Source organism: Anolis sagrei, chromosome 2, assembly GCF_037176765.1.
Source record: "Anolis sagrei isolate rAnoSag1 chromosome 2, rAnoSag1.mat, whole genome shotgun sequence".
Taxonomy (NCBI): Eukaryota; Metazoa; Chordata; class Lepidosauria; order Squamata; family Dactyloidae; genus Anolis; species Anolis sagrei.
In genome coordinates, this window is record NC_090022.1 from 261429730 (window position 1) to 261453322 (window position 23593).

Genomic DNA, 23593 nt, shown 5'->3' on the forward strand with positions numbered 1-23593 from the left:
GCTCTGTCCTTTGGAACAGCGCAAGGTGCAAAGCCTCAAAGGCGCTACTATGGCAAGTAGAATCTTTATGCATGATTGCAAATTTTCTTCCCCTCCAAACGGGCAGGTGGTGCATCTGTGCCTTAGTTTACCTGCTTAAATGCAGGGCCTTTCCTGCAAACTAAAGATTCGTACCAGGGACCCAGTTTTGTTCAAATCATCTTAAATTATTACTTTGTATTCTGAGATATGCACTACTATTTCCAGCTTGGTGTAATATTAACATTTGATGAGGATGCCAATTTCTCCATCCAAGAACTCTGTCCTTGTCACCTCTCAGAAAGATGACAGGAAATCACCTTAAGTTTCATTCATTAATCTTTGTTCTATTCATTACTCAACTCCAAATATAGGTTAGTAAAGGTAAAGGTTTTCCCCTGATATTAAGTACAGTTGTATCTAACTCTGAGGTGTGATGCTCATCTCCATTTCTCGTTTTCCGTAGTCACCTCCTAGGTCATGTGGCCGGCATGACTGCATGGAACGCCGTTACCTTCCCGCCAAAGTGGTACCTATTGATCTAGACACATTTGCATGTTTTCGAACTACTAGGTTGGCAGAAGCTGGGACTGACAGCGGAAGCTCATGCGGTTCCCCGGATTCAAACCTGTGACCTTTCAGTCAACAAGCTCAGCAGCTCAGCGCTTTAACCCACTGCGCCACTGGGGGCTCCATCAACTACAAATATACTCAACAGTATTTTACCAACTCTTCTACAAGAATATAATTATCTTCTCATAATTCATACTGAACTCACAATAAACGATACCTACAGAATCCCCCTTATCTAGAAAACTACAAATTACATACATTAAAAAAGAGGAGAGATTGGTCTGGCATGAACTTCTTTCGAGGGAACCATGCTGGTTCTAAATAGTTCTAGTCTTGAAAAAATGATTGTTTAATTGGGTTGCTGTACGTTTTTTGGGCTGTATGGCCATATTCCAGAAGCATTCTCTCTGGTGTTTCACCTGCATCTATGGCAGGCATCCTCAAGGCTCTGAGGATACCTGCCATAGATGCAGGCAAAGAATGTTTCCATCAGGAGAGGAATGCTTCTGGAACATGGGCATAAAGCTTGAAAAACTTACAACAACCCAGTGATGTTGGCCATGAAAGCCTTCGACAATAGACTGTTTAATTATCTGTTCTAGAACTGAATGGTCAACAGTTACCTGGGTCTTTGGTCTCCCTCTGTCTTTAGGCACTTTTCCAGTTCTCTAATAATTTGCATGTTCCTGTTATGATTCCATTAGGTGAATCATGTTTAGCACTTTGTTCTACTAGGTACTCTTTGGTCTCACACATTTTATGGTAAACATATTTTTATTAAAAAAAATAAAAATGTAGTGGCACTAATTTTGTAAACTGAAGAGATGTCAATTTGTCACTGCTAGTGGCTTGATGTTGCTATTCTTCCCTGAAACTATCAAGTACATTTACAATTCTGTATTAAAGTACATACTTTTTCCCTTGAAATTGTGAAATACATTCAAAGGGTTTTACCGCCCACGCTCCTAATCTTACTAAATAAGCATCTCTTCCAGATATAAGTGTTAGTCAATCACTCTTCATTTTGTACTATTTTATAATAATGGAGAACAAAAATACATTAAAATGTCTGGTGCATATATAAAATTTGCATATTAAGAATAAGACATTTATTTTTAAACTAGTAAGACTCAATCATTTAATCGATGTGGACTGTATAGAAATCCTAGCCCAAGATTTTTCAAGTTGGTCCAAGCAGCACAGGTTAGGACTGCTTCGACCCCACTTTTTGTGTTTATTTTTCAAAAATTTGAAGTTTTTCCTGAGTTTCTAAGACAGAAGGCTGCAGGGCGAGGGGATGAGTGCAAGCTAAAAGTTAGATAGATAGGGGAAGTGTATAAACTCATTTCCTTGCTAATGGGTATCCTACTCAGGCCATGCCTGAAATTTCAGCTGCAAGTGAGCATTACGTTTACAATCCCACAATGCTGTAGCAACTATAGAATAAAACTACATTTAGAAAACTTGCAATCATATATATTTATACAGGAAACACATACAAAGAAGCGTTTGCTGAAATTAGTGTTACTTTTTCAGTCTCTCTTTAAATACAGCTTTGACATTCTCACCTGGTAAATATGCCATCCACAATTCCAACTCTGACTTCCTCAGCAGGTACATAGGAACCTATCTGTGCCATCAAAGTAATCAATGCAACTTGCTTTATATAAGAACTCTTTCCACCCATGTTAGGGCCAGTAATTATCATTGCCCTCTGACCATCACACTGGAAAAATGAAAAGTATAATTATATTAATTAAACAATTCTATATAATTCTGGGTCAACCAATATCCACTGGAAATAGAACACTTCCAAATTATTGTTTCAGAGATTTCTAATTTCAGGTTCTTACAATAGATTCAGTCATTAATTACATTTTTATATTTCTTTTATCCCCTTTTCTGAGTATCTAAAGCAATTCACAATACATTTGAATATGTTCACGCACACACTCTCAAAGTAATGTTACCACTCTTTGGCAAAAGTATTGAGGATGCAATTACACAACTAACACTAAGATCTCATAACCTCTGAGGATGCCTGCCATAGATGTGGGTGAAATGTCAGGAGTGAATGCTTCTGGAACATGGCCATACAGTGCTGAAAACTAACAGCAATCCAACTAACACCAATATTTGCATCAAAAGTTGCTAATAATGCGAAACAAAAATAACCATTTCAGTTAGATCCGATGGAAAATAGTGGTCTTCACTTCTATCTTGAGGTGTTGCAATTTAAATTTCTCAAGAAGGGGATATAATTAGAAGAATTGAGCAGACTCTTGTCCTTAGATCTGAGTCTATGAGAGAGAGAGGACAGACAGACAGACAGACAAAGAGAGCCTATGCAGATAGATAGCTCCACCTATATATAAGAATAGTGGAAATGTACCATATGTATGAGCTTCTTAGCAGTATTTACTAAGCAGAAATATTCAAAAATTGTAAGTTAATCTGAAGTAATAATCTAAAAATCCTTTATAAAGTCATTTCCTACATTTTTCAACAGGTAATTTAAGATTGCCATCAGAAAACTAAAAAAAAACAAACAGATAGGTTAAAACAATTTGTTACATCATATACTTCTAATTATTTATACCATACTTACTACTATGTGTGTATCATTGGGAACATATTGCTCTTGCTCTCCCAGTAACACATCTATCACTGGATGCTTTCCATTTTTTATCATTATCTCTGATCTTCCATCTTTTATTACAGGTCTGAAAAATATATTACAGCACATTAAGTGCAATGGCCACTGAGGAGTTCTACACATACCCTCTGTGATCTCTGTTATGTTTGCTAGGCTACATCCTGAAGGAAATGTAGCTCCACCAGTCCTAGTAATCAAAAATCCAGTCTTATGGAAAAATTCTTCTTGTCTTCAAACAAAGCAAGTATATATTTGCCAGTACAGTAGAGTCTCACATATGCAACATAAACTGGCTGGCAGAACCTTGGATAAGCAAAAATGTTGGATAATAAGGAGGGATTAAGGAAAAACCTATTAAACATCAAATTAAGTTATGGTTTTACACATTAAGCACCAAAACCTCATGCTTTACAACAAATCAACAGAAAAAAACAGTACAATACATGGTAACATTATGTAGTAATTACCATATTTACAAATTTAGCACCAAAACATTGCAGTGTATTGAAACAGCTGTGGATCCAGGTGGGAGGCAGACTGTGTTGGATAATACAGAATGTTGGATGATCGAAGGTTGGATAAGCTAGACTCTACTATATTTATTTCTGTACGATGTTAAAACAATAAAGCTAATCTTACTATTCTGCAATAATTTAGAAAATGATTACCTGCAATAGTCTCCTTGTTTGGCAACCTCAGCCAAGGAAAAAATGCAGTCCATGGTTGCTAAGTGACCCACCGCTTTAGAGATTGAATAATAATGATCACTGAAATCACTACATACACGAAAACAAAGAATTGGGGATAGAGAAGAGAAATAAATAAATTAAATATTAATATGAATAAAGTGTATCCATTCCAGAATAACAACTGTTTTTCTACACAACTAGTTGGAATTGCTAATTAGAGGAGAAATAGTATAGTTAGGTCACAATCCAGTAGAATTTCTCTGACAATAAGTTTTATTAAACTCAGAATGACTTCCAACCAGATATGCGGTGAACTGTGTTATAAATTAGACCATATAAAAAGAAAAGATAGAATCATAGAATTTGAAAGGGTTACATAGGCCATCAATTCCAATGCCCTGCTTAATGCAAGAAATTTATCTCTTACTGTGAAAGGGTTCCTTCTAATGTTCAATCAAAATGGTAGACATAATCTGAAGCACTATAGATTAAGTTTCACTATAGATTTTATTCTTTCCCACGGCTTCTCCTCTAGAAGAAACATCCTTGTGCTTAGATTTTGCCTTTGGGCTGTTTGAGATGTCATCTCCAACCCTCCAAAAGTTTAGTTTAAAACCCTCTTGATCAGATTTGTCATACACATCATCTATGTAGTCCACCATTCAGTTTTAGTGTCTTCCTGTCCCTGTATAAATCTGTTTCCCTGGCCCAATTGGCAAAAATACCATCTGCGCCAAAACATTTCCAAGTTTGCTAACTTCACCATTCACACTAGTTTAACATACAATGATTTTTTTCCTTTTACCCTGGACATTCCATAGGTATATATGCTCCACTTGCTTGACTACCGTTAGCTCCTCTGAAGATGCCAGCCACAGATGCACAGAAATGTCAGGGCAAAATGCTGCTAGAACACAGCCATACAGCTCAGAAACCACACAACTCTCCAATTCGATTTATGTTTGGAAATCCACTTTTAGCCTTAATTCAACGGCAAAAAGAAAAAAATCAATTTCTAAACTTACTCTAAGAAGTGTAGCCACTCTGCATTGCAGTCAAGGACTAGCTGCTCACGTAGTTGATTCAGATGCCTGTAATTTTCTACAATAAAAGGAGTGTGAAAACGGCTGACAGCTTTTGTGCTAGAAAAGAAAACCAAATATGAAATGAAGGTTACTAAGCAATCGCTCATGCAGTAATGTATACACATGAGCAGTTTTTCCTGGGAATGGTCACACATTATATTCCTCTTTGAAGCAGCTTTTAAATGAAGCCAGGCACTTACAGATACAGGGAATTTTAGACTGATTTTAACTTTGAATGTGTAATAATACAGAAGGTTTTTGGGGACTGTTGAATCTCTATTACTTGTTTGGTTACAGTTTTTAATTATTTGTATGTATGTTTTTAAATATGATGTGAGCCGCCTTGGGTCAGTCCTGGAGAAAGGTGGAATAAATGTTATAAATAAATAAATAAATGTTGCCTACACAGTGGAAATCTCATGCAGAAAAAAATATTATGCGAATTATTATTTGAAGTGGGACCAGTCTTGATAAAGTAATCAATGCTCTAATCTGCTCACTACTTGTTTTACTTATGGTAAACATTGTATTTGTACCACAGGCTAGACAAGAAGAAAATGCAGAACACATTTTAATGGGGCAAGGACACATTAGAGAGAATAAGGCAGATCAAATCAGACGAAATCCCCTGTGTTCCTTAAATTTAAATTTTAAAAGGAAAGTTACTTTGGCTATGTTACTTAACTGCCAGTTTTATGGTGAGCAAAGGTATGTGGCTCCCGAGAAGCATTCCACATAGAAAACATCTATATAAATAAAATGTAATGTTTGTTTTTGGGATTAACATAACTCAAAAACCGCTGGATGAATTGCCGCCAAATTTGGCCACAAGACACCTACTAACCCAAGAAGTGACCATCACTCAAAAAATTGGTTTTGCCATTTGGAATTTGTAGTTGCTGGGATGTATAGTTAACCTACAATCAAAGGGCATTCTGAACTCCACCAATGATGGAATTGAACCAAATGTGGCACACAGGATTCCCATGACCAACAGAAAACACTAGAAGTAGGCATTGACCTTGAGTTTGGGAGTTGTAGTTCACCTCCATCCAGAGAGCACTGTGGACTCAAATAATGGTGGATCTGGACCAAACTTGGCACGAATATTCCTTAGGCCCAAATATGAACACAGATGGAGTTTGGAGGAAACAGACCTTGACATTTGGGAGTTGTAGTTACTGGATTTATAATTCATCTACAATCAAAGAGCAATCTGAACCCCACTAACAACAAAATTGAGGCAAACTTCCCACACAGAACCCCCATGACCAACAGAAAATACTTAAGGCCATCCAATCCAACTCCCTTTACCAGGGCAAGAAAACGTAATCAAAGCCCTCTTGACAAAGAACCATCCAGCCATAGATATAGATAGATATAAATGATTCACACACACACACAGATATAGTATTATAGATTTGAAAGGGACCCCTAAAGAAGGACAATTATATGTTGCATGTTCCAGAGTAGGCAAACCATACAATCTCTACATCAACACTGACAAAGAAACAGCAGGAAATACTGTTTACCCACAAGCATAAAGAAATTACATATATTAGAAACCAACACTTTCTTATTACTTTATTTTCCAGATCACCAGACTGGGACACAGCAATGAGTGGCAGGGGGCAGCTAGTTAAAAATATTTTTCATAATAAACTGTGTAAAGTCAAATGTTCAGCTTTAAATATTTTGCTAAACAACAAATAATTTTTACCTTCAAGAAATCACAGTGGAGACATGCAAGTTAGAATTAGTAAAATCTGAATAAGATGACTTTCTATAACAGTATGGTGAAATGTGACTGTTTAAAATTTGTTCTGTTTTTCGCTTTAGGGTTGTTTTTTGTGTGCATGAGTGGTAAGTCTGTTGTCAGTATTCCTCTCTAATTGTGCTGCTCGAAGATTAGCAAGAGAAAGAGACGTGGCTCCAGCTACACCGCCCCAGTGATATATTTTGACATTTTATATGTGTAGTGGGAAGTGATGGTGTTATATGCAGGAAATTTTGCTGATAGGTTTATTTGCATGTTACCAGTTTGTATTCTGTGGAATGGATGTTTTGCTGTGATTTGTTGGATCAAATATGTAATCTGATATTTAGGTTTCACTCTCCATCCCTGCCTTATAATAAGTTTCTTGGCCAAATTACTTGCTCCTCAAACCATGGCCTCGTCTATACTGCCATATAATACAGTCTGAAACTGAATTATATGGTAATTGTAGAATCATATAATGCAGTTAAACTTATTTTATATGGCTGAGTAGATGGGACCCATGTCTGTTTGTCTTCTGTGAATTGGATACAGGAGTATAAAATGATGAGTTCAAAAGAGTAATAGAGCTTAGTTCAAAAGAATAATAGAGTTTAGATTCCAACTCAGGTCTTCAGAAAACCATTTACTACTATTTGGAAAGTATGTGCTGCCTGACAGACCATATCATTCATGGGAAACATTATATGAGATACACATGAAATGCAATCATCAAAGATTTGGGATACCTATGTTACATATTCAGTTATTACAGAATGATATTTTTGGAAAACTATTATGAGATGTTTCAAAGCAGTGCAAACTGAGAGATTATTTCTAGATAAATACCATGAAAGGGGGGGGGGGGAGATAAAGTACTCAAGGTCATTATTAAAATCTTTCAGTATCAAAAGAAACTGACAATGTGTGAAAAAAGTTTCCCTTTACATGATTATATGGTAGCAATTTGAAGTTAATATCCCATTATTCTTTCATTGCAAATCACTATAAACTGTAATTATAATGAGGAAAGTGTGCTCTCATCAGGGCTGACTTCTAGGAGTCAAATTAAGCCTCTTGACTCAATATGGTGGAGATTATGGAAGAATAAAAAGACAACTTTTCAAGAATTGTCATCCCACTGTAGAGTACAGGAGACTCTGATTGTAAAAAGTACTAGCCGAACACACGGGGAAAGCCATAGTCCTAATCCACTTCAACAGCATTGTTTTAATAGCTACACAAAAAAGTCTATGACAACGTATCTGGGTTTTTTTAATTAATTTAATTTTTAAAAGGTAATACACCGACCATATACATTGCAGACATATACACATACACGGACAACCCACCGCCCACAGTACAGTTACCCCTCAACCCACCTCCAGTGCTACCCACCACCTTGGCTTCTGCCACTGATCCCCAGAGAGTTTATGCATATCTTGTTTAATCCGCTATACTTCTAGTTCAATAAAATCCTCTTGTTTTTATTTCTTTAACTCTCCTGTCAAGAATGCTAAGGCCAGCTTCCAGTTTCTTTCAAATATTTCATGATTTTCATATTTCAAATTGCTAGAAATCTTAGCCATCTGTGCATAATCCCACAGTTTATCCTTCCAATTTTTGATGCTTAATATTTTCTCCCCTTTTCCAATCTTTGCCAACTGTAATGCGTGCAGCTGCAAAGCTTTACAGACAAATTTCTCTTTCTGGTTGTTCTAATCTATCTCTGAATATTCCGAATAGGCACATCCCTGGATTTTTTTTACTTTGTTGTGGATCATTTTATTTGTTTCCTTTATTATTTTTTTCCAATAGACCTGCACCAGTTCACAAGACCACCATACATGAAAAAGTCCCTTTCTTTGCTTTGCACCTCCAACAGGAACCTGATTGTGAGCTGTCCATTTTCGCTGGGGTTGTGTAACATCTGTAGAACATTGTATATACATTGTCTCTAATTGAGGATGCCACTGTAAATTTAAAGCCTTTGTCCACAGGTTTTCCCATGATGTCAAAATCTATGCTTCTCACTAGATCTTTTGCCCATGATATCATGGAGGTTTTAACATGATTATCTTCCAAGTTGTAGTGTAGGATATATTTGTATAGTCTGGCTATTAAGCCTTTTTCGCCTTTGTCTAATATAGTTTCCAGATCTGATTTTTTGAAGCAAATCCCCTCTTCTCGTCTTTTTAAATTCATATAATTGATGACAACGTATCTGTTGAAAGACAGATTTGGGAACAGGGATTCACTCTATGGTAGGCAGTTACATTCTCTTAAAGACGCAGGGGGAACTCCTGGATGTAGTATTGAGCCTAGAGGCCGAGGTTTCAGTGGCAACTAAGAGTGCATTTGCTGGTACGACATCTTTACCAATTCCTAAAGATTCAGCCATGCTTTGGTTACATCCCATTTGGATTACTGCAATATGCTCTATGTGAGCTGCCTTTGAAAAGTGCTCTGAAACTTCAGCTGGTTTGAAGATCTACAACTAGATTAACTAGGCAAGAAAGCAGAACTGCCTTGTTACAACTCCACCAACTGCTACTCTTTAAAAAAAAACAGTTCAAGGTGTTGCCAATGACTTTAAAAAGTCCTATATGTATCCTTTTTTTTTTTTTTTTGCTTCCTAAGTTTGGAACTCTCTTCCTAAGGAGGCTAGAATGGCTTCCTCTCTGCATTCCTTCCTCAACAAGTAAAAGTATTCTTATTCCATCAGACTTTCAGGAATTGACTGATGTGCTTTTAATAGTGTGCTGTGCTGTCTTGTTTATTTATTTATTATTTACAGTATTTATATTATTTTATTATTATTATATATTATTTATATTATTTACAGAATTTTATATTGTTGCTTTTTATGTGGTTTTATTTATTTATTTAGAACATTAATACCCCGTCCTTCTCGACCTCCGAGGAGGGACTCGGGATGGCTTCCAATAGGCAACAATTCTATGCTGACACAATATAAAACATATAATAAAATACAGTCAAATACATTAAAATTGTTATAAATATACATTAAAACAGTTCACCAGGTTACAAATGTCATCTAAATCAGTCCAAATTGCAGTCATCTTTGCCAGTAAAATCAGTCTATTCTGCAAATGTTTGCTCCCATAAGAGAATTTAAGTTTCTTTCGGAAGGTCAGGAGAGAGGGAGCAGATTTAAACTTTATAAACTATTTAATTGTTTAAAATAATATATTCATTTGTGAGTTTTAATCTTTAATGTTATAATGACTTGTAAACAGCTTTGAGCTCCACTATATTAGGCAAATGCAAGATATAAATGAATAAAAATCAAATAAGAATGCTACTTCGGTGTATAATCATTGAAGCATATTTTCTAACAACTAGTCATCAAAACAATAATTGTGAGAACATAGTGCATGCTAAAGCAGTCATTCTAGAACTAAATCCCATAGAAATCAACGGGACTTTTGTGCAAATGTTGACAAAACTTCTTTTTAAGTAACTAAGTGTTTAAATAATAAACCATAGAATCATAGAGTTGGAAGAGACCTCCTGGGCCATCTAGTCCAACCCCCTGCCAAGAAGCAGGAAAATCGATTCAAATCACCTCCAACAGATGGCCATCCAGCCTCTGTTTAAAAGCCTCCAGAGAAGGAGCCTCCACCACACTCTGGGGCAGAGAGTTCCACTGTTGAACAGCTCTCACAGTCAGAAAGTTCTTCCTCATGTTCAGATGGAATCTTTTTTCCTGTATTTTGAAGCCATTGTTCCGCGACCTAGTTTCCAGGGCAGTGGAAACAAGCCTCTTCCCTCCTCCCTATGACTTCCTCTCACATATTTATACATGGCCCTCATCATGTCTCCTCTCAGCCTAAATAAAAGGAAGATGGAAGGAGAATGCTAATCGGTTTGTCCAACCTAATTAAATTTAGACTAAAAAAAAAGTTTTTTCTCTGATTATATTATGAAGAACTATGTAAAAAAAATAAAAGATGCATCAAAGTTGAAAGATGCACTCACTAAAATAATGAGAATCAAGCTATCCAAATAGGCATATTTTTGATGACTATCTTTGAACAAATATCGTGAGACATTAGGCAGCAACTGAGACTGCCCAAGAATTTATATACATACACTTCAACACCAGTGCACCCTTACTTGCCATTTTAAACTTGAAGTCTAAAATCAGCTTGTAATCACATTCACATGCAGTTGGGGTTGGGGGGAGATTAAGAATTTTTTCTCCATACCTGCTAACTTGAATCCAGTCAGATGGTACAGAAAACACAAGTGAATTCTTAACTTCAATCTGAAACTAAAATATTAAATAAATATGAGACAGTTACAACATCCAAAGGGTTAACAAAGGCACTGTGTAATATGTTTTGATAAGCCAGAATCTACATCTTCAGATATAGGTACCCCATCAGATAATCACAGACCTAGAAGTCCAACATCTGCCATGGTGGACCATCAGTTCCCCATAGTTTCAAAAATTTTCCAGTGCTACACAGAGATGACAAGCACTGAAACTGGATTCCAATGCATGCAGAACAAATGCTTTACTACTGAGTTATGACTTCTGTCCAAGAAGAGGGGGAATGGACAGAATGCCACATTCCTGTATGTGTATCAGTAGTGATTTTTCCAGTGTAGGAGATGCTATGGAAGTTGGGTTTTAAAAAGTGTTTTTACCTCAAAGGAGCTTATGAAAAAACATTGCTGAGACCAACGTCAAACACAATAACAGCAATAAACACAATAAAAAGAGCAAATAAAAGAGCAAATGAAATCAATTTTCAGACCAAATCAAAACTTATCTGAAAGTAAGCTATCTTGTTTATTATTTAATGTGTACCGTATCTTTTTAATGACACGACCCAAGGCAGCTTACAACAAGATTAAAAGCTAAAACAGCTCTTTTTGCCTACTCTTACAGTCTCTGTTCTGTGTGGTGGCACCCTGGCTCAGGAATGCCTTCCCAATGGAAATGCAACCATTCCCCTCCCCATTCACATCTGGGTGTAAACTTCCAGGAGACAGACAAGTATGACAAATGTTCAGTTGCTGAATTTTTGATATTTTTTCCCCTGTGGACTTATAATTACAATTTTATTAGTATTCCAAACCCAGGTTCTTTATAAAGAAAAGAGGATACAAATATAAATGAATATTCAACTTCAAAATTGAAAACGGCAATAATTATTCATCATGAATATCTGGCAGGTAATTCATGAATACCTGGTAGGTTATATAGTACAAAATAATGCTTCTACAAGGTAAATGTATTAAAAATTATCTTGGTACCATATAGATGTGATGTAGATAGAAGAAAATTACAACTTTGTGTGATCTTTTGAGTCTTTTGTTAGCAAAGATGGTAATCTTCACTATTATTTGTCCTTTCTGCTATTATGGTTGTTGTGTTTTCAAATTATTTCTGACTTCTGGTAGCCCTAAGGTGAATTTACCATTTATTTATTTATTTTGCAAGATTGTTCAGAAGAGGCCTTCCTCTAAGACTATTGCTTGCTCTGCTGGAGTGTTTAATTGGAAAGTAAATATAATAAAAATGTATGTTCTCGTCTGTTTTTTAAAGTCAGTTTGACTAAAAAATATGATTTTATTGTTAGTAAATGCTTAAATTATTGACAATTTTAAATTACCATAATAATTTGCTTTACTGATTTTCCAAGTATCTCAATTATAAACCCCACACTTATTTTCTGAAAATCTCAGTGAAGTGTCCACATGTAAGCAGTATGATTCCATTAACTTCAAAACATCACTGTATTACTATCATTCTAAATCCAAGATATTAAATACAGTTCTCTATAAAGAGATTATCTTCTATTGTTAAAGCCTTTTTCAAGGGTAACCAAAGAGCAGACAAGCTTGGACTGTGGCGTTTTGCATCCAAGAATAGGTTTTAAAAGACAGAAAGTTGGTGAATCAATTAACTTCTTCCATTTTTAATTAAATAACAAAAAAATTAACAACAAGGTAACATAGTACACAAATATATGTATTGTGTATTAGACTTATTCATTAGATAAGCCTTAGAATATTATTTAAAAATCCTTGATAAGTACTGGCACATATCTTTTCATACTGTTTCTTGGGTGTTTGATATTTTAATGTTTTTTATCCTCCTTTAACTTCTATGCAGATAATAGAAGATGCAGTTGAAAATCAGCCCAAGCTGTTTTTCTCTTAACATTGACTCCTTACACTAGTACAGTATTTAACAAACATGTTTTCATGGATAGATATTTAGACAGAAGTGGTTTATTGCATATATGTTTATGATGATTAAAAGCAAAATACTATAAACTATGGGGAAAGTAGAATTAAATCTTTGATAAAATTTATAAATACTGGCAGACTCAAAAATAATAAAATATTGAGGCTAATAATTATGTTACCTCTTGTCCTGATACTGTTACATAACCAGTAAAGGAACATTTCAATATTTTTCGTATATCCTGAAGATGTGTCTGGATTTGAGAGAGTACTGCCTGAATCTCATCCTTCCTTGTCCTTATTAAAGGAAAATCTTGAAGATCCTTGAACAGTTTGGTTTTGTCTCCAGATCTAATTACAGAAAATGCAATTTTAAAAGTTCTACTTACAATTAAAAATATACTTACAACAACTAGTAAATACAAAAGTATATGAAACATATCAATTATGTTTTAAATTTATTTACTATATTTGTATCCCACCTTTCTCAACCCGGAGAGACTCAAGGCGACCTTACAACATACAGCAATTCAATGCCAAACATTCATGTATCAATACACAACTATAATTTGAAACCAAACAATTAAAACATAACTTATTAAAAACATCAATTAAAATCACATCATCCAAAACAGAATCCAGGGCCATTCCATTTAAACTGGTTTTAACTTCTTTATTTTGCAAATTTTAAGTATGCATGTTATCTGTTGTATGCTTCATAATACTGATACCAATAATACTGAACATAAAGCAATATGATTACAATTTTAGCATATACAGACTTTTAAAATCCATAAACATTCAAATTTAACACAATACTGTAATTTCAAACAACCCATTCTGAAGTGTATAACTAAACCATGTTAAACAGAAATGTATCTTGTTTTCAGGTATTACAATCAAACTTTACATTTTTTTTAAATATAATTTTTATTCAAGAAAACAAAATTAAACATACAAACAGACATTTTATATGTATTTAAAAGTACCACAACTATACAAGTAAACACTACAACTAAACCATTATTTAAAAATGACAAATATCTCATTATTTGATGGTTATTATCACTTATTAGTCTACTTCCTTTAAAAATAATGTAATCACACTTCACTACTAATTCATAAGTCTCAAAGTTGGCATTTTATAAATATCATGTTTCAGCCATGATTTTTCTTTGGACAAAATCACCACTGGAGGAAATGCAAAGCAAATCACCCTGGGCCAACTTACCATCAAAAATCAATGTGCCCCTATCCAAAATATGAATATAAGACAAAGTAGTTTGTGAATCTACTGTGAGGCGAGTGCCAAACCTATTCCCTATCATTTGAAATACTAGTGCATTCAGACCTCAATCACCCTGAGCTAGGCTCTGTCTGCTTAGTCAGTTGGCCTGACAGATTTGGCTGACTCTTCAGATATCCTCCCGATTGACTGATTGATCGATCGATTGATTGAAAGTCTCCTTCAATCAGTCTCCTTCAATCAAACCATTGCCTCACACAAGATACCTTGTGCATCAGAGTATGCAATCATGTTTCTCCTCTTCTACGTGAGCTTTGATGATCATGTTGTCCCTGCAGATCAACACCTACTTGTCCTAGACAAGCATGTAGTTTTTGACAAAAAATGAAAGTAAACTGATATTGCTGTGTGAAATGGCGCAGAATCCATTCTTGTTTTCGTTGTATGAGTTCATTATTAAAAGAAATACAACATTTAATTTTTAGATAGAGGCAGGGCTATAGAGCGCATACACACCCACATATACAATCGCAAAAAAAGACTTGAAGTCATTTTATATAAATATTATGAAATATGTTTGCTTTGTTTTTTTTCCTTTGAAGGTGTATTTTTCTTCATGTATTATTATAATGTTAGAACTTTTGTTTGTGTATGTTTGGTATATTTTAGTTTGTATTAAAACACATAGGTTAGGCAGGAAAGCATTTGTTTTGCATTATCTTTAAAGCACACAGACGAAAAGGTTCAGCTCATTAGATCTCCTTGCAACTGAATTCAAACAGCTTTAATGTATCCTTTTTCTTTAAATCTCATGACTGTTCCTTGTACTCTCTTTACTTTGACCTTGTCTTCTCATCCCATATACCAAGTCAATGGCATTTAAAGTTAATGGGTTGAGAGGAAAACTCCTCTCCCTTATATTGACACTCTACTGCTGTTTCCCTGAAAACAGTAAAATGGCAAGGGATTGTCAATAACAGTGTCACTTTTGGGAATAACACTGAGTGGAGAGGGGATTGCAAAAACCTAGTGAAATCTACTATCTAACAAGGAATGTACGCTACACCATTCTTATATAATAGCAAATAAGTAATCACAAACTCAGTTTACTTACTTTGCTGCTTCTTCATTAAGTATGCTTAAATACTTTTTCACTGAAGAAAGCAAATCAGGAATTTCCAAGAGATTCTTACGCAATAATGTTGCTTGCACCTGAGCTTCTATAGCTGGAACCAGTGCTGTGATTGAAGCTTCTAATTGAGAGAGTGTGCTAACTATCAGAAAGAACTCTTGAGTGGAACACTGAAAATAGAATCAATTATAATGTCAAGGTTAACATTTTTAAAACAAAGCCTCCTTAACAATTTTCCTAATTCTCAACATTCACTGCAACATATCCATCCTACACAGGGAACATGTGTACCTGTGATTTAATCAAATAGTGCCATTTGAATGTACCTTGCCCAGAAGAGACCCAAAGAAAGCTGTTTTGTCTTTGTCTAAGATGTTTTCAATTGATAAAGCCAACTATAGTAAATTACAATATGGTTTTCCACTACAAAGCTCATATGCTGAATATGGAACATGACATTAATAATAAAGTATTTTATTTACCTTTTTGTGATAAATGCTGCAGATTCCTCTCTCAACATCGGGCATTTTGTGCAGAAGAGCCTTGATTTGATTAAGGACACTTGATTCAGACATGAGGACCTCAGATACCGCATCAAGTCGGGAATTAATTTCACTGTAAAAAATGTTTCTAAATGAATTTTCAGTGTTCCTTACAGGACAATAGGAAACTAATACTTTGCCAAATACTTAGTGAGATATGGAGACAAAAAGAAGTCAAGATTACTTAAAACAGGAGTGACATGCTTAAATACTGAAAAACATTGCAAAGATATTCTTAAAAGATCAGAAAACAATCCATACAAGGTACAAGGAATAGAGTGAACTCAGTATGATTCTCATACCACGCTCTCTTGTGTTTTATATATTTTATGGACCTGTACAGAGAAGGGAAGGTCACATTTTGAACCTCCAAGTGTTGTGGATTGCAACTCCACCTGCCATGATCGCCAGAGCTGAATCAAAACAGCAACATACAAAGTGCTACATCTTTCATACTTCTGGCCCTGAAGGAGAGTCAGTTTTCTTCTCTATTAAACAATAATATAGGATGAGTGCCAACATTTCTGCAAAACATTGTTCCTTTTATGCAAAAAGCCAAAGAGTTCCTCATCTCTTGAAAAGGTTTTTCATCCTTATAGATGTAATGCAGTGCTTCATTATAGTTTGAGGAAAGGATTTAAGGCCACTTAAACAAGCAAATATACTGCAAAAAAAATATGGAAAGGTTTGGCTTATTTGCTTCACTAGCTGTGGATATAAGCTTTTCTATGATGCACAATCTCTCAAATTCCTTCCTATTGATTTAGAAAGCAACATTAAATGCAGTTAGATTAGAGTCATATCCCTGAATGGCTTCAGCTTTCTAAACTGACAAACACACCATTTAAGCCCTCTTTTAAAAATATCGACATATTTGTATAACATGTCACAAATATTTATTTTGTGACCCAAGACTTCCAGAGCTACAAACTGAGGTTAACAAATAGCAATATAAATCAGAACGTTAAATGTGTCAAAGGAACACCGCCTTTAGTGACAAAACATACTTTCAAGAACGTCAATACAATTTTATAAGAACATTGCTTTGGATTCTAAGACTTTTCTTTTGTAATGCTACAGAGTTTATTATTACGAAACAAGTCCTTTCTCTTTTCTCATTCCATCTGCAGTATTCCAGGTATCCTGAAAATCTATTTCTGGGGTTGGGGAACTCTTGGAAATGGGTAGTGAGTACTACAGACAATGGGAGGATTGGCAGTAATTTTCCCCTTAGGTCAGTTTTGCACAACATGTGGCCTACTGAATCCCTGAATCCGTATATCCTTCCTTATTTCAATGTTGCCTCCCAATGACCATGTGATCAATCTCAACCAATTTGGATCATGATGTAGAATAGAACCCTTTTGTTGAAAATTATACTTTATAGATATGCAAACTAACAGATTCTTAGTCGGTAACATGCCCTCAATACCACTGTGTCCAGCTCTGCACATTTTGGTAAATACTATTTCTATTACTGGTACTGGTGTAACACAATTCTCCTGGGAGCCATGTTATTTAAAGTGCATTGTGAAAAAAACATTGTTTTCAATTTGAAATCTGCTCCAAGGGCAAAAAAATATTTTTGAAATGGCCAAATGTTGTTCAGATAGTTGAAAACCTCCAAATTTTGAGACCATTCTCCATTTGGATTCTATGCCTGCTTAAATTATATTAATTATAGCCTTTAGGTCCAAGACCACTTTATACAGACTACTGTAATGAAGCTTGGTGTCTTTTCTGCCCACCGAAGAATCTGGTTTACTCTCTTATTAACAAATCTGTTACAATCTGCACATTTTGGTTTTTCACGAACTATATAAATGCTTAAAGTGTGAGCTGGACTGCATTCAAACTTGCATTGCAAATCCATACCAATGCATTCCCTTTGTCCATGTACTGGACCAGAGAGTCTGGTATCTAGAGTTACTACTATCACTTCTTGTGGAGTGACCCCCCCCCCACCCCCACCCACTTAGATGCTTTTTCTGAGGTTACCATTATTCGGCACACTTTGCTGCCCTGCTACTTATTTGTCCTTTAAAACACATGCCTGCAACTTGCTTCTTCCAGCTGTTTCTGCTGCTTAGCAACACAGTGTGAATGAGCTCCACCTCCTACTATGGAACATGATGGCCTGAAATAGCATTTGACAATCTCTCTCTGGGTAGATAACAATTTTTTTCAACCAATTTTACTCTTATTTCTCTTCTGAAGTTTGGCTGCTGCTTGGTCTGTTTTTTTTCCCTATTCTTTCTGTTTGCAATGTTGAACTTCTAAAGGGATCTGAGAACTTTCAGAATAGCTATCACTAGTAGTAACACATATTCTTTTCAACATTTTCTCGTAGTTTATCCAACAAGTTTGTTGTTTCGAGGTTATCTTGCTTTTGATTTTCATTTAGCTAAGAAGCATTATCTCCTGACATTTCACCCACATCTATGGCAGGCATCCTCAGAGGTGAAGTCGGTTGGCATCTAGGCAAGTAAGGTTTATATATCTGTGGAATGTGCAGGGTGGGAGAAAGAACTCTTGTCTGTTTGAGACAAGTATGAATGTTGCAATTGACCACCTTGAGTAGCATTTATTGGCCTTGCAGCTTCAAAGCCTGGCTGATTATTGGGAGGTGCTATCTGTTGGGAGGTGTTATCTGGTCCTGATTGATTCATGTCTAGAATTCCCCACTTCCCCAAAGCCTGCTCCTTATCCTTCCCCAAATGCCTGTTGGCAGAAGAAGATCTTGACCTGCCTGTGGAGGGGCTTTATATTTTGGAACTCCTGCTATGTATATTGGCACATGGAACAACCCAATAGTTTGCCGATTGCCCTTCCCTACCACACAGAGAATTATGTTTCAATAAATGAAATTATAGTAGTTTGGTTTGGAAATCTAGTGAAAACATAGTGGACTAGCATTGCTATGATGTATGCGCACATCTTAAATTGTTTAGGATCCTATAAAGGTAGTTAACAGATCTCTTCATACCTGTTTGAATTTTTGTAAGCAGGTTCCTAAGGCAAATCTAAACATCTCTGCAGATGATTGATTAGGGCAGCTTCTCCAGGGATACTGTTTTCCTGGGTATTCCCTCTCTCAGCCCCAGGAAAGGTCTCCCCCTCCTTGTGAATATCATGATAACTTCTACAACACAAACTCAATAGGGTATGGAATCTTCACTTATCGGTATAATTCCTTGTCTCAGACCTTGAATGAGAAGACTTGGCACCTTGTCTTTGTCTAGTAGACTCTGATGTAAAGGAAATTCTGTGTATTTATGAAAACCAGATATATACTACCTGCATCTACTTTTTTGCTCAAGGGACATACGAAAACTTTTCTGATTTTTATTTCTATCAACATGGTTTTTTTTAAGCCTCAGCAATTTTGTTTTACTTCTGTGCAATCAAGAACCTGGTTTGTCTAGGCCTGATCAATTCAGGCCCTCCAGAATAAAACATTAGGCATTCAATATTATACCAACTTGCACCAATAAGTGTAAACATACAATGACACAGAATACAGATGCGACACTTCCCTCTTGGAAGGTTAATCTGCACTTTAATCATTTTCACATATGGCTATGCTACTGTGTCTCCAGTAATCCAACAGAAAAGAAGCATTCATATAGTTCACTTGCTGTAATCCTCAATATTAAAAAAGAAGGTCAGGAGAACATCATCCAATATCAAGTGACCTATTTTTTCACTAGATTACATATTTTCGAAACACTGTTCCAGAAATATTGAAATGTAACATCCTCTTGTAGATTTTCTTCTTTTTATATATGGGATAGGCATGTCAAACTAATTTTAAACATTTTTTGCTTTTTAAAAAAATCTGTTATAAATACTGTGTGGTAAATATTATGTGACAGTGGTAGTTTAGATTATATTATTCCCTTTTTAATATGGGTTTGTAGCTATACTAGTATTTTGATTATCTGTGTTTTAAAAAAACCCATATTTTATACAAATCTAAATTGTACTACAAATGTTGCTTAGATGTTAAAATATTTACCACTTTCCTTATTGAGTAGAAGTGCAATATAATTGATTTTATAGCTGAAAACAACAGCAAAACAGGACTGGTTACAACAATATTAACTGCAAATTGTATACAGCGTTATACAGAGGAAAGCATGATTTGCCATTCTTCAAAATCAAATACCAATCTGTATTATTATTATTATTATTACTACTACTACTACTACTACTACAGAAATGCTAGTAGCAGCAGCATTTATTTATATAACACCATTAAATGTACTTGGTGCTTTTCAGTAAAACAACCGAAGCCAATGGGTCCTGGAAAAGGAATACATCTAAAATATACGTGTACACACATACACACAGAGAGAGGAAGATACAAATAGTCAGATATCCATCCATTCAGATATATGTATCTCATCGATACAGGTATATTGGCATGTACAAAAGTACAGATGTACTGCTTTGTGAGTACGTGTTTAATCTTATACCTATACTTTTACAAAGGTCACAATAATGATAAGTGTACAGTTCTCCAGTTCTTGCTGTTGAAGTACAGCTCTCAAGACTCTTTATATGTTGGCTAGGGATGCTGAAGGGCTGCACAATTTCCACTTCTAGATTAGAGGATGGCTCCATTGTTGAACAAATGCTGGAGATCCAGAAAAGTTTATTTTGTGAATGGGCACCAAGAGACATAGTTATAATTCAAGTAAAATCCACCCAAATGGGCAACATGCCAGCTTTCATTTTTCCCCATTACCCATTTCAATCTTTAAACAAACTTTAACAAAATCACCATCATCCCAAGTTGCATTCTAATGATACCATGGTAATGGAGGATCCATTTTCTAGAACATGGTTATCATGATGTACTTCTACTCAATATAATTATCTGTGCCATATTTTCTACTTTGGCCTGGCTATCTGAAAACCACTATAACAGTCAACAGAAAATCTAATAAGCGATCACTATGGGTAAAATTAATTAAATACTGGGTCAGCAACTGGATCATTTCATACCGAATCCTTATCTAAGATACATTAGTTTCTTATTCCAGAAGTTTAAAGGGGACATAATAGCCATGTCTAAATATTTTGAAAGATATTGTATTGAGGAAAGAGCAAACCCTCTTCTGCCATTCCAGAGACTAAGACACAGAGCAATAGAGTCAAACTACAGGACAAGTTATTCCATGTAAACATGAGAAGAACGTCCTCAGGGTGAGAACTGTTCAACAATGGAATATGGTGTCCTCAAGATGCGGTGCAGTCACCTTCTCTGGAGGTTCTTCAATAGAGGTTCTTCAATAGATGGCCACATGTGCTTTGATTGTGTATTCCTACCTGGCAGAAGGTTATACTAGACAGCCCTTGTGGTCTCTTCCAACTGTTTGACTCTAAGATCTCATTCTCTTATCTTCAAAAGTCTTAGTGCTAAACTATTTATATTGACCCAATCCCCGGGAAAATTACTTTTGTGTTTAAAACATTCTCTTTCTCAGAGAAAGATGAGCCATCTAACAGAATGCATGTGTAATGAAAAGCTATCATCATAAATTATTCTGAACTACATTTACAGACTACCACAGTCATTCATCATGATAAATTAAGAGAGGAAGCTACTGAATACACCCTGATTAGGAGGAAAGCAAATAAAAGAAACTGCACACCAAGAGTTGTATCAGCCAGTATTATTTTTCCAGCTTTGATTCACATGTGAATGTAAATGAAAATGCTGACTGGTTAGTATTTTACATGAAATTCCAGAGTATTACATTTAGTCTTGAAACATTAAACAATTGGAAACTATCAGTGATTGCTGCCCTCTAGCTCAAAACAGCAGATGCTTTCACCCATTTATAACAAATTGTATTACCACATATTGCCAAGTAGTTCTTGTATTGTCAAGAAAGCATGTCACTAAAAATGAAGTTCATTTTTGGGTGGCCTGAGAATAACCCAACTGTAGTCAGTTGTTTCTCTGGGTCATCCAGAAAGCAGTTATTTGCTTCACACTAGGAATTAACACACAGATTTATAGCAGAAAGCCCCAAAGGAAATGGCTGCCCTTGCTTCTTGATCGTAAAAATTGCAATTTTTGCTGACAAAAATATGTGATGATTACACAGCTGGTCTAAAAAGTATAGATTTTTCTCCAACAAAAGATATAGCTCAAAGTTGACGTACTTTGGCCACATCATGAGGAGACAGCAAAGCCTAGAGAAGACAATTATGCTGGGGAAAGTGGAAGGTAAAAGGAAGAGGGGCCGACCAAGGGCAAGATGGATGGCATCCTTGAAGTGACTGGACTGACCTTGAAGGAGCTGGGGGTGGTGACGGCCGACAGGGAACTCTGGCGTGGGCTGGTCCATGAGGTCACGAAGAGTCGGAGATGACTGAACGAATGAACAACAACATGCATTTGATAATAAAGTTGTTCATAATAAATACCTTGATTTCAAGAGTGGTTGTGTCACCCATTTCTTTAGCCTTCGTCTTCCAAATGAGGTTTTTGTATGATCCAGGATCCAGAACAGGCTGCCGTGTCTTTTCATATCACTCTATGAAAATAACCTCAATTTATTATTTGAAATTTAAAAGGACAACTTTAATGCCTATTTTTGTGGGTTTGTAATAATGCAAATAATGCAAACAATTGAAAAGTTTAAATCTTTGACTGTTTTTTTTTTCAGATAAGGGAATCACAGTTATGGATGCAAGAGATAAATAGTTGAAACATGAAATTGTGAAAGAATGTGTAGGTGAATGACATTTCTGATTACTTGTATCTTGTCTATTAGTTCTACTGATTTTTTAACACATCTGCTTTAGTACTGGCAACCTAATCTAGAAATATTTTACTAACAAGTACTATATTTTATTTCCTTTCAAATTTCTCTAATTGCCTGAAGTACTCTTTTTGGCTAAACTCCAGCTTTTCATAAATTTAACCAGATGCATTTTATGAGTTTATGTATCTTTTGCAATTAGATATTTAGCAAATTTCTTTACTTTTTGGTTCATTTTCAATATGCAGCTGTCTGTCTTCAAAGATTTGGCCAGCCATTTTCCTCAGTAAGGCAAGAGTTTTATCTTTTAAAACAAAACATCATCATTGTTCTCATAATAATCTCATGTGAATGGTTGTGGTGATGATTTTTCTTAAATGTCAGGAGCAACTTGAGAAACTGCAAGTCGCTTCTGATGTGAGAAAACTGGCCATCTGCAAGGACATTGCCCAGGGGACACACGGATGTTTGATGTTTTTACCATCCTTGTGGGAAGTTTCTCTCATGTCCCAGGATGGGGAGCTGGAGCTGACAGAGGGCTCAACCCACTCTCCCCAGATTCAAACCACTGATCTGTCAGTCAACAGTCCTGGTGGCAAAAGGGTTTAACCCATTGCCCCACCTGGGGCTCCGTGGTGATAGTGATGTTGATAAGTCAGTATTATGATACACATATTTTGTCTCTCTTCCACAGGCCCTTCCACAGACATCTCTGTTGGATGTGCTAGAGATATGATTCAACAAGAAGACGGAGGGGGGGGGGACAAATTGTAAAATATTAAAAGCCCCCCCCCCCCCCCCCCCGCGCCCCGTCTTGTTGAATCATATCTCTAGCACATTCAACAGAGATGTCTGACCAAGTTCTATGCATTTTTTATCAGTTTCTAGATTG

General features: G+C 35.7%; 1 protein-coding gene across 3 annotated transcripts in view; it reads right to left on the reverse strand.

Annotated features, from left to right (window-relative positions):
• Positions 1-23593, reverse strand: part of MSH3 (mutS homolog 3) — a 56884-nt gene that overhangs the window by 8074 nt on the left and 25217 nt on the right. For all 3 annotated transcript variants that reach the window (XR_010909342.1, XM_067464555.1, XM_067464556.1), the window contains 9 exons: positions 22364-22473; positions 15863-15995; positions 15363-15550; positions 13185-13353; positions 11010-11074; positions 4962-5078; positions 3916-4023; positions 3200-3314; positions 2160-2317 (listed from right to left, as the gene is read on the reverse strand). Coding sequence is in view for 2 of the 3 variants with exons in the window: in XM_067464555.1 (XP_067320656.1) it covers positions 2160-2317; positions 3200-3314; positions 3916-4023; positions 4962-5078; positions 11010-11074; positions 13185-13353; positions 15363-15550; positions 15863-15995; positions 22364-22473 (1163 nt within the window). In the remaining variant the exon portion in view is untranslated. The remainder of the gene's footprint in view (positions 1-2159; positions 2318-3199; positions 3315-3915; positions 4024-4961; positions 5079-11009; positions 11075-13184; positions 13354-15362; positions 15551-15862; positions 15996-22363; positions 22474-23593) is intronic.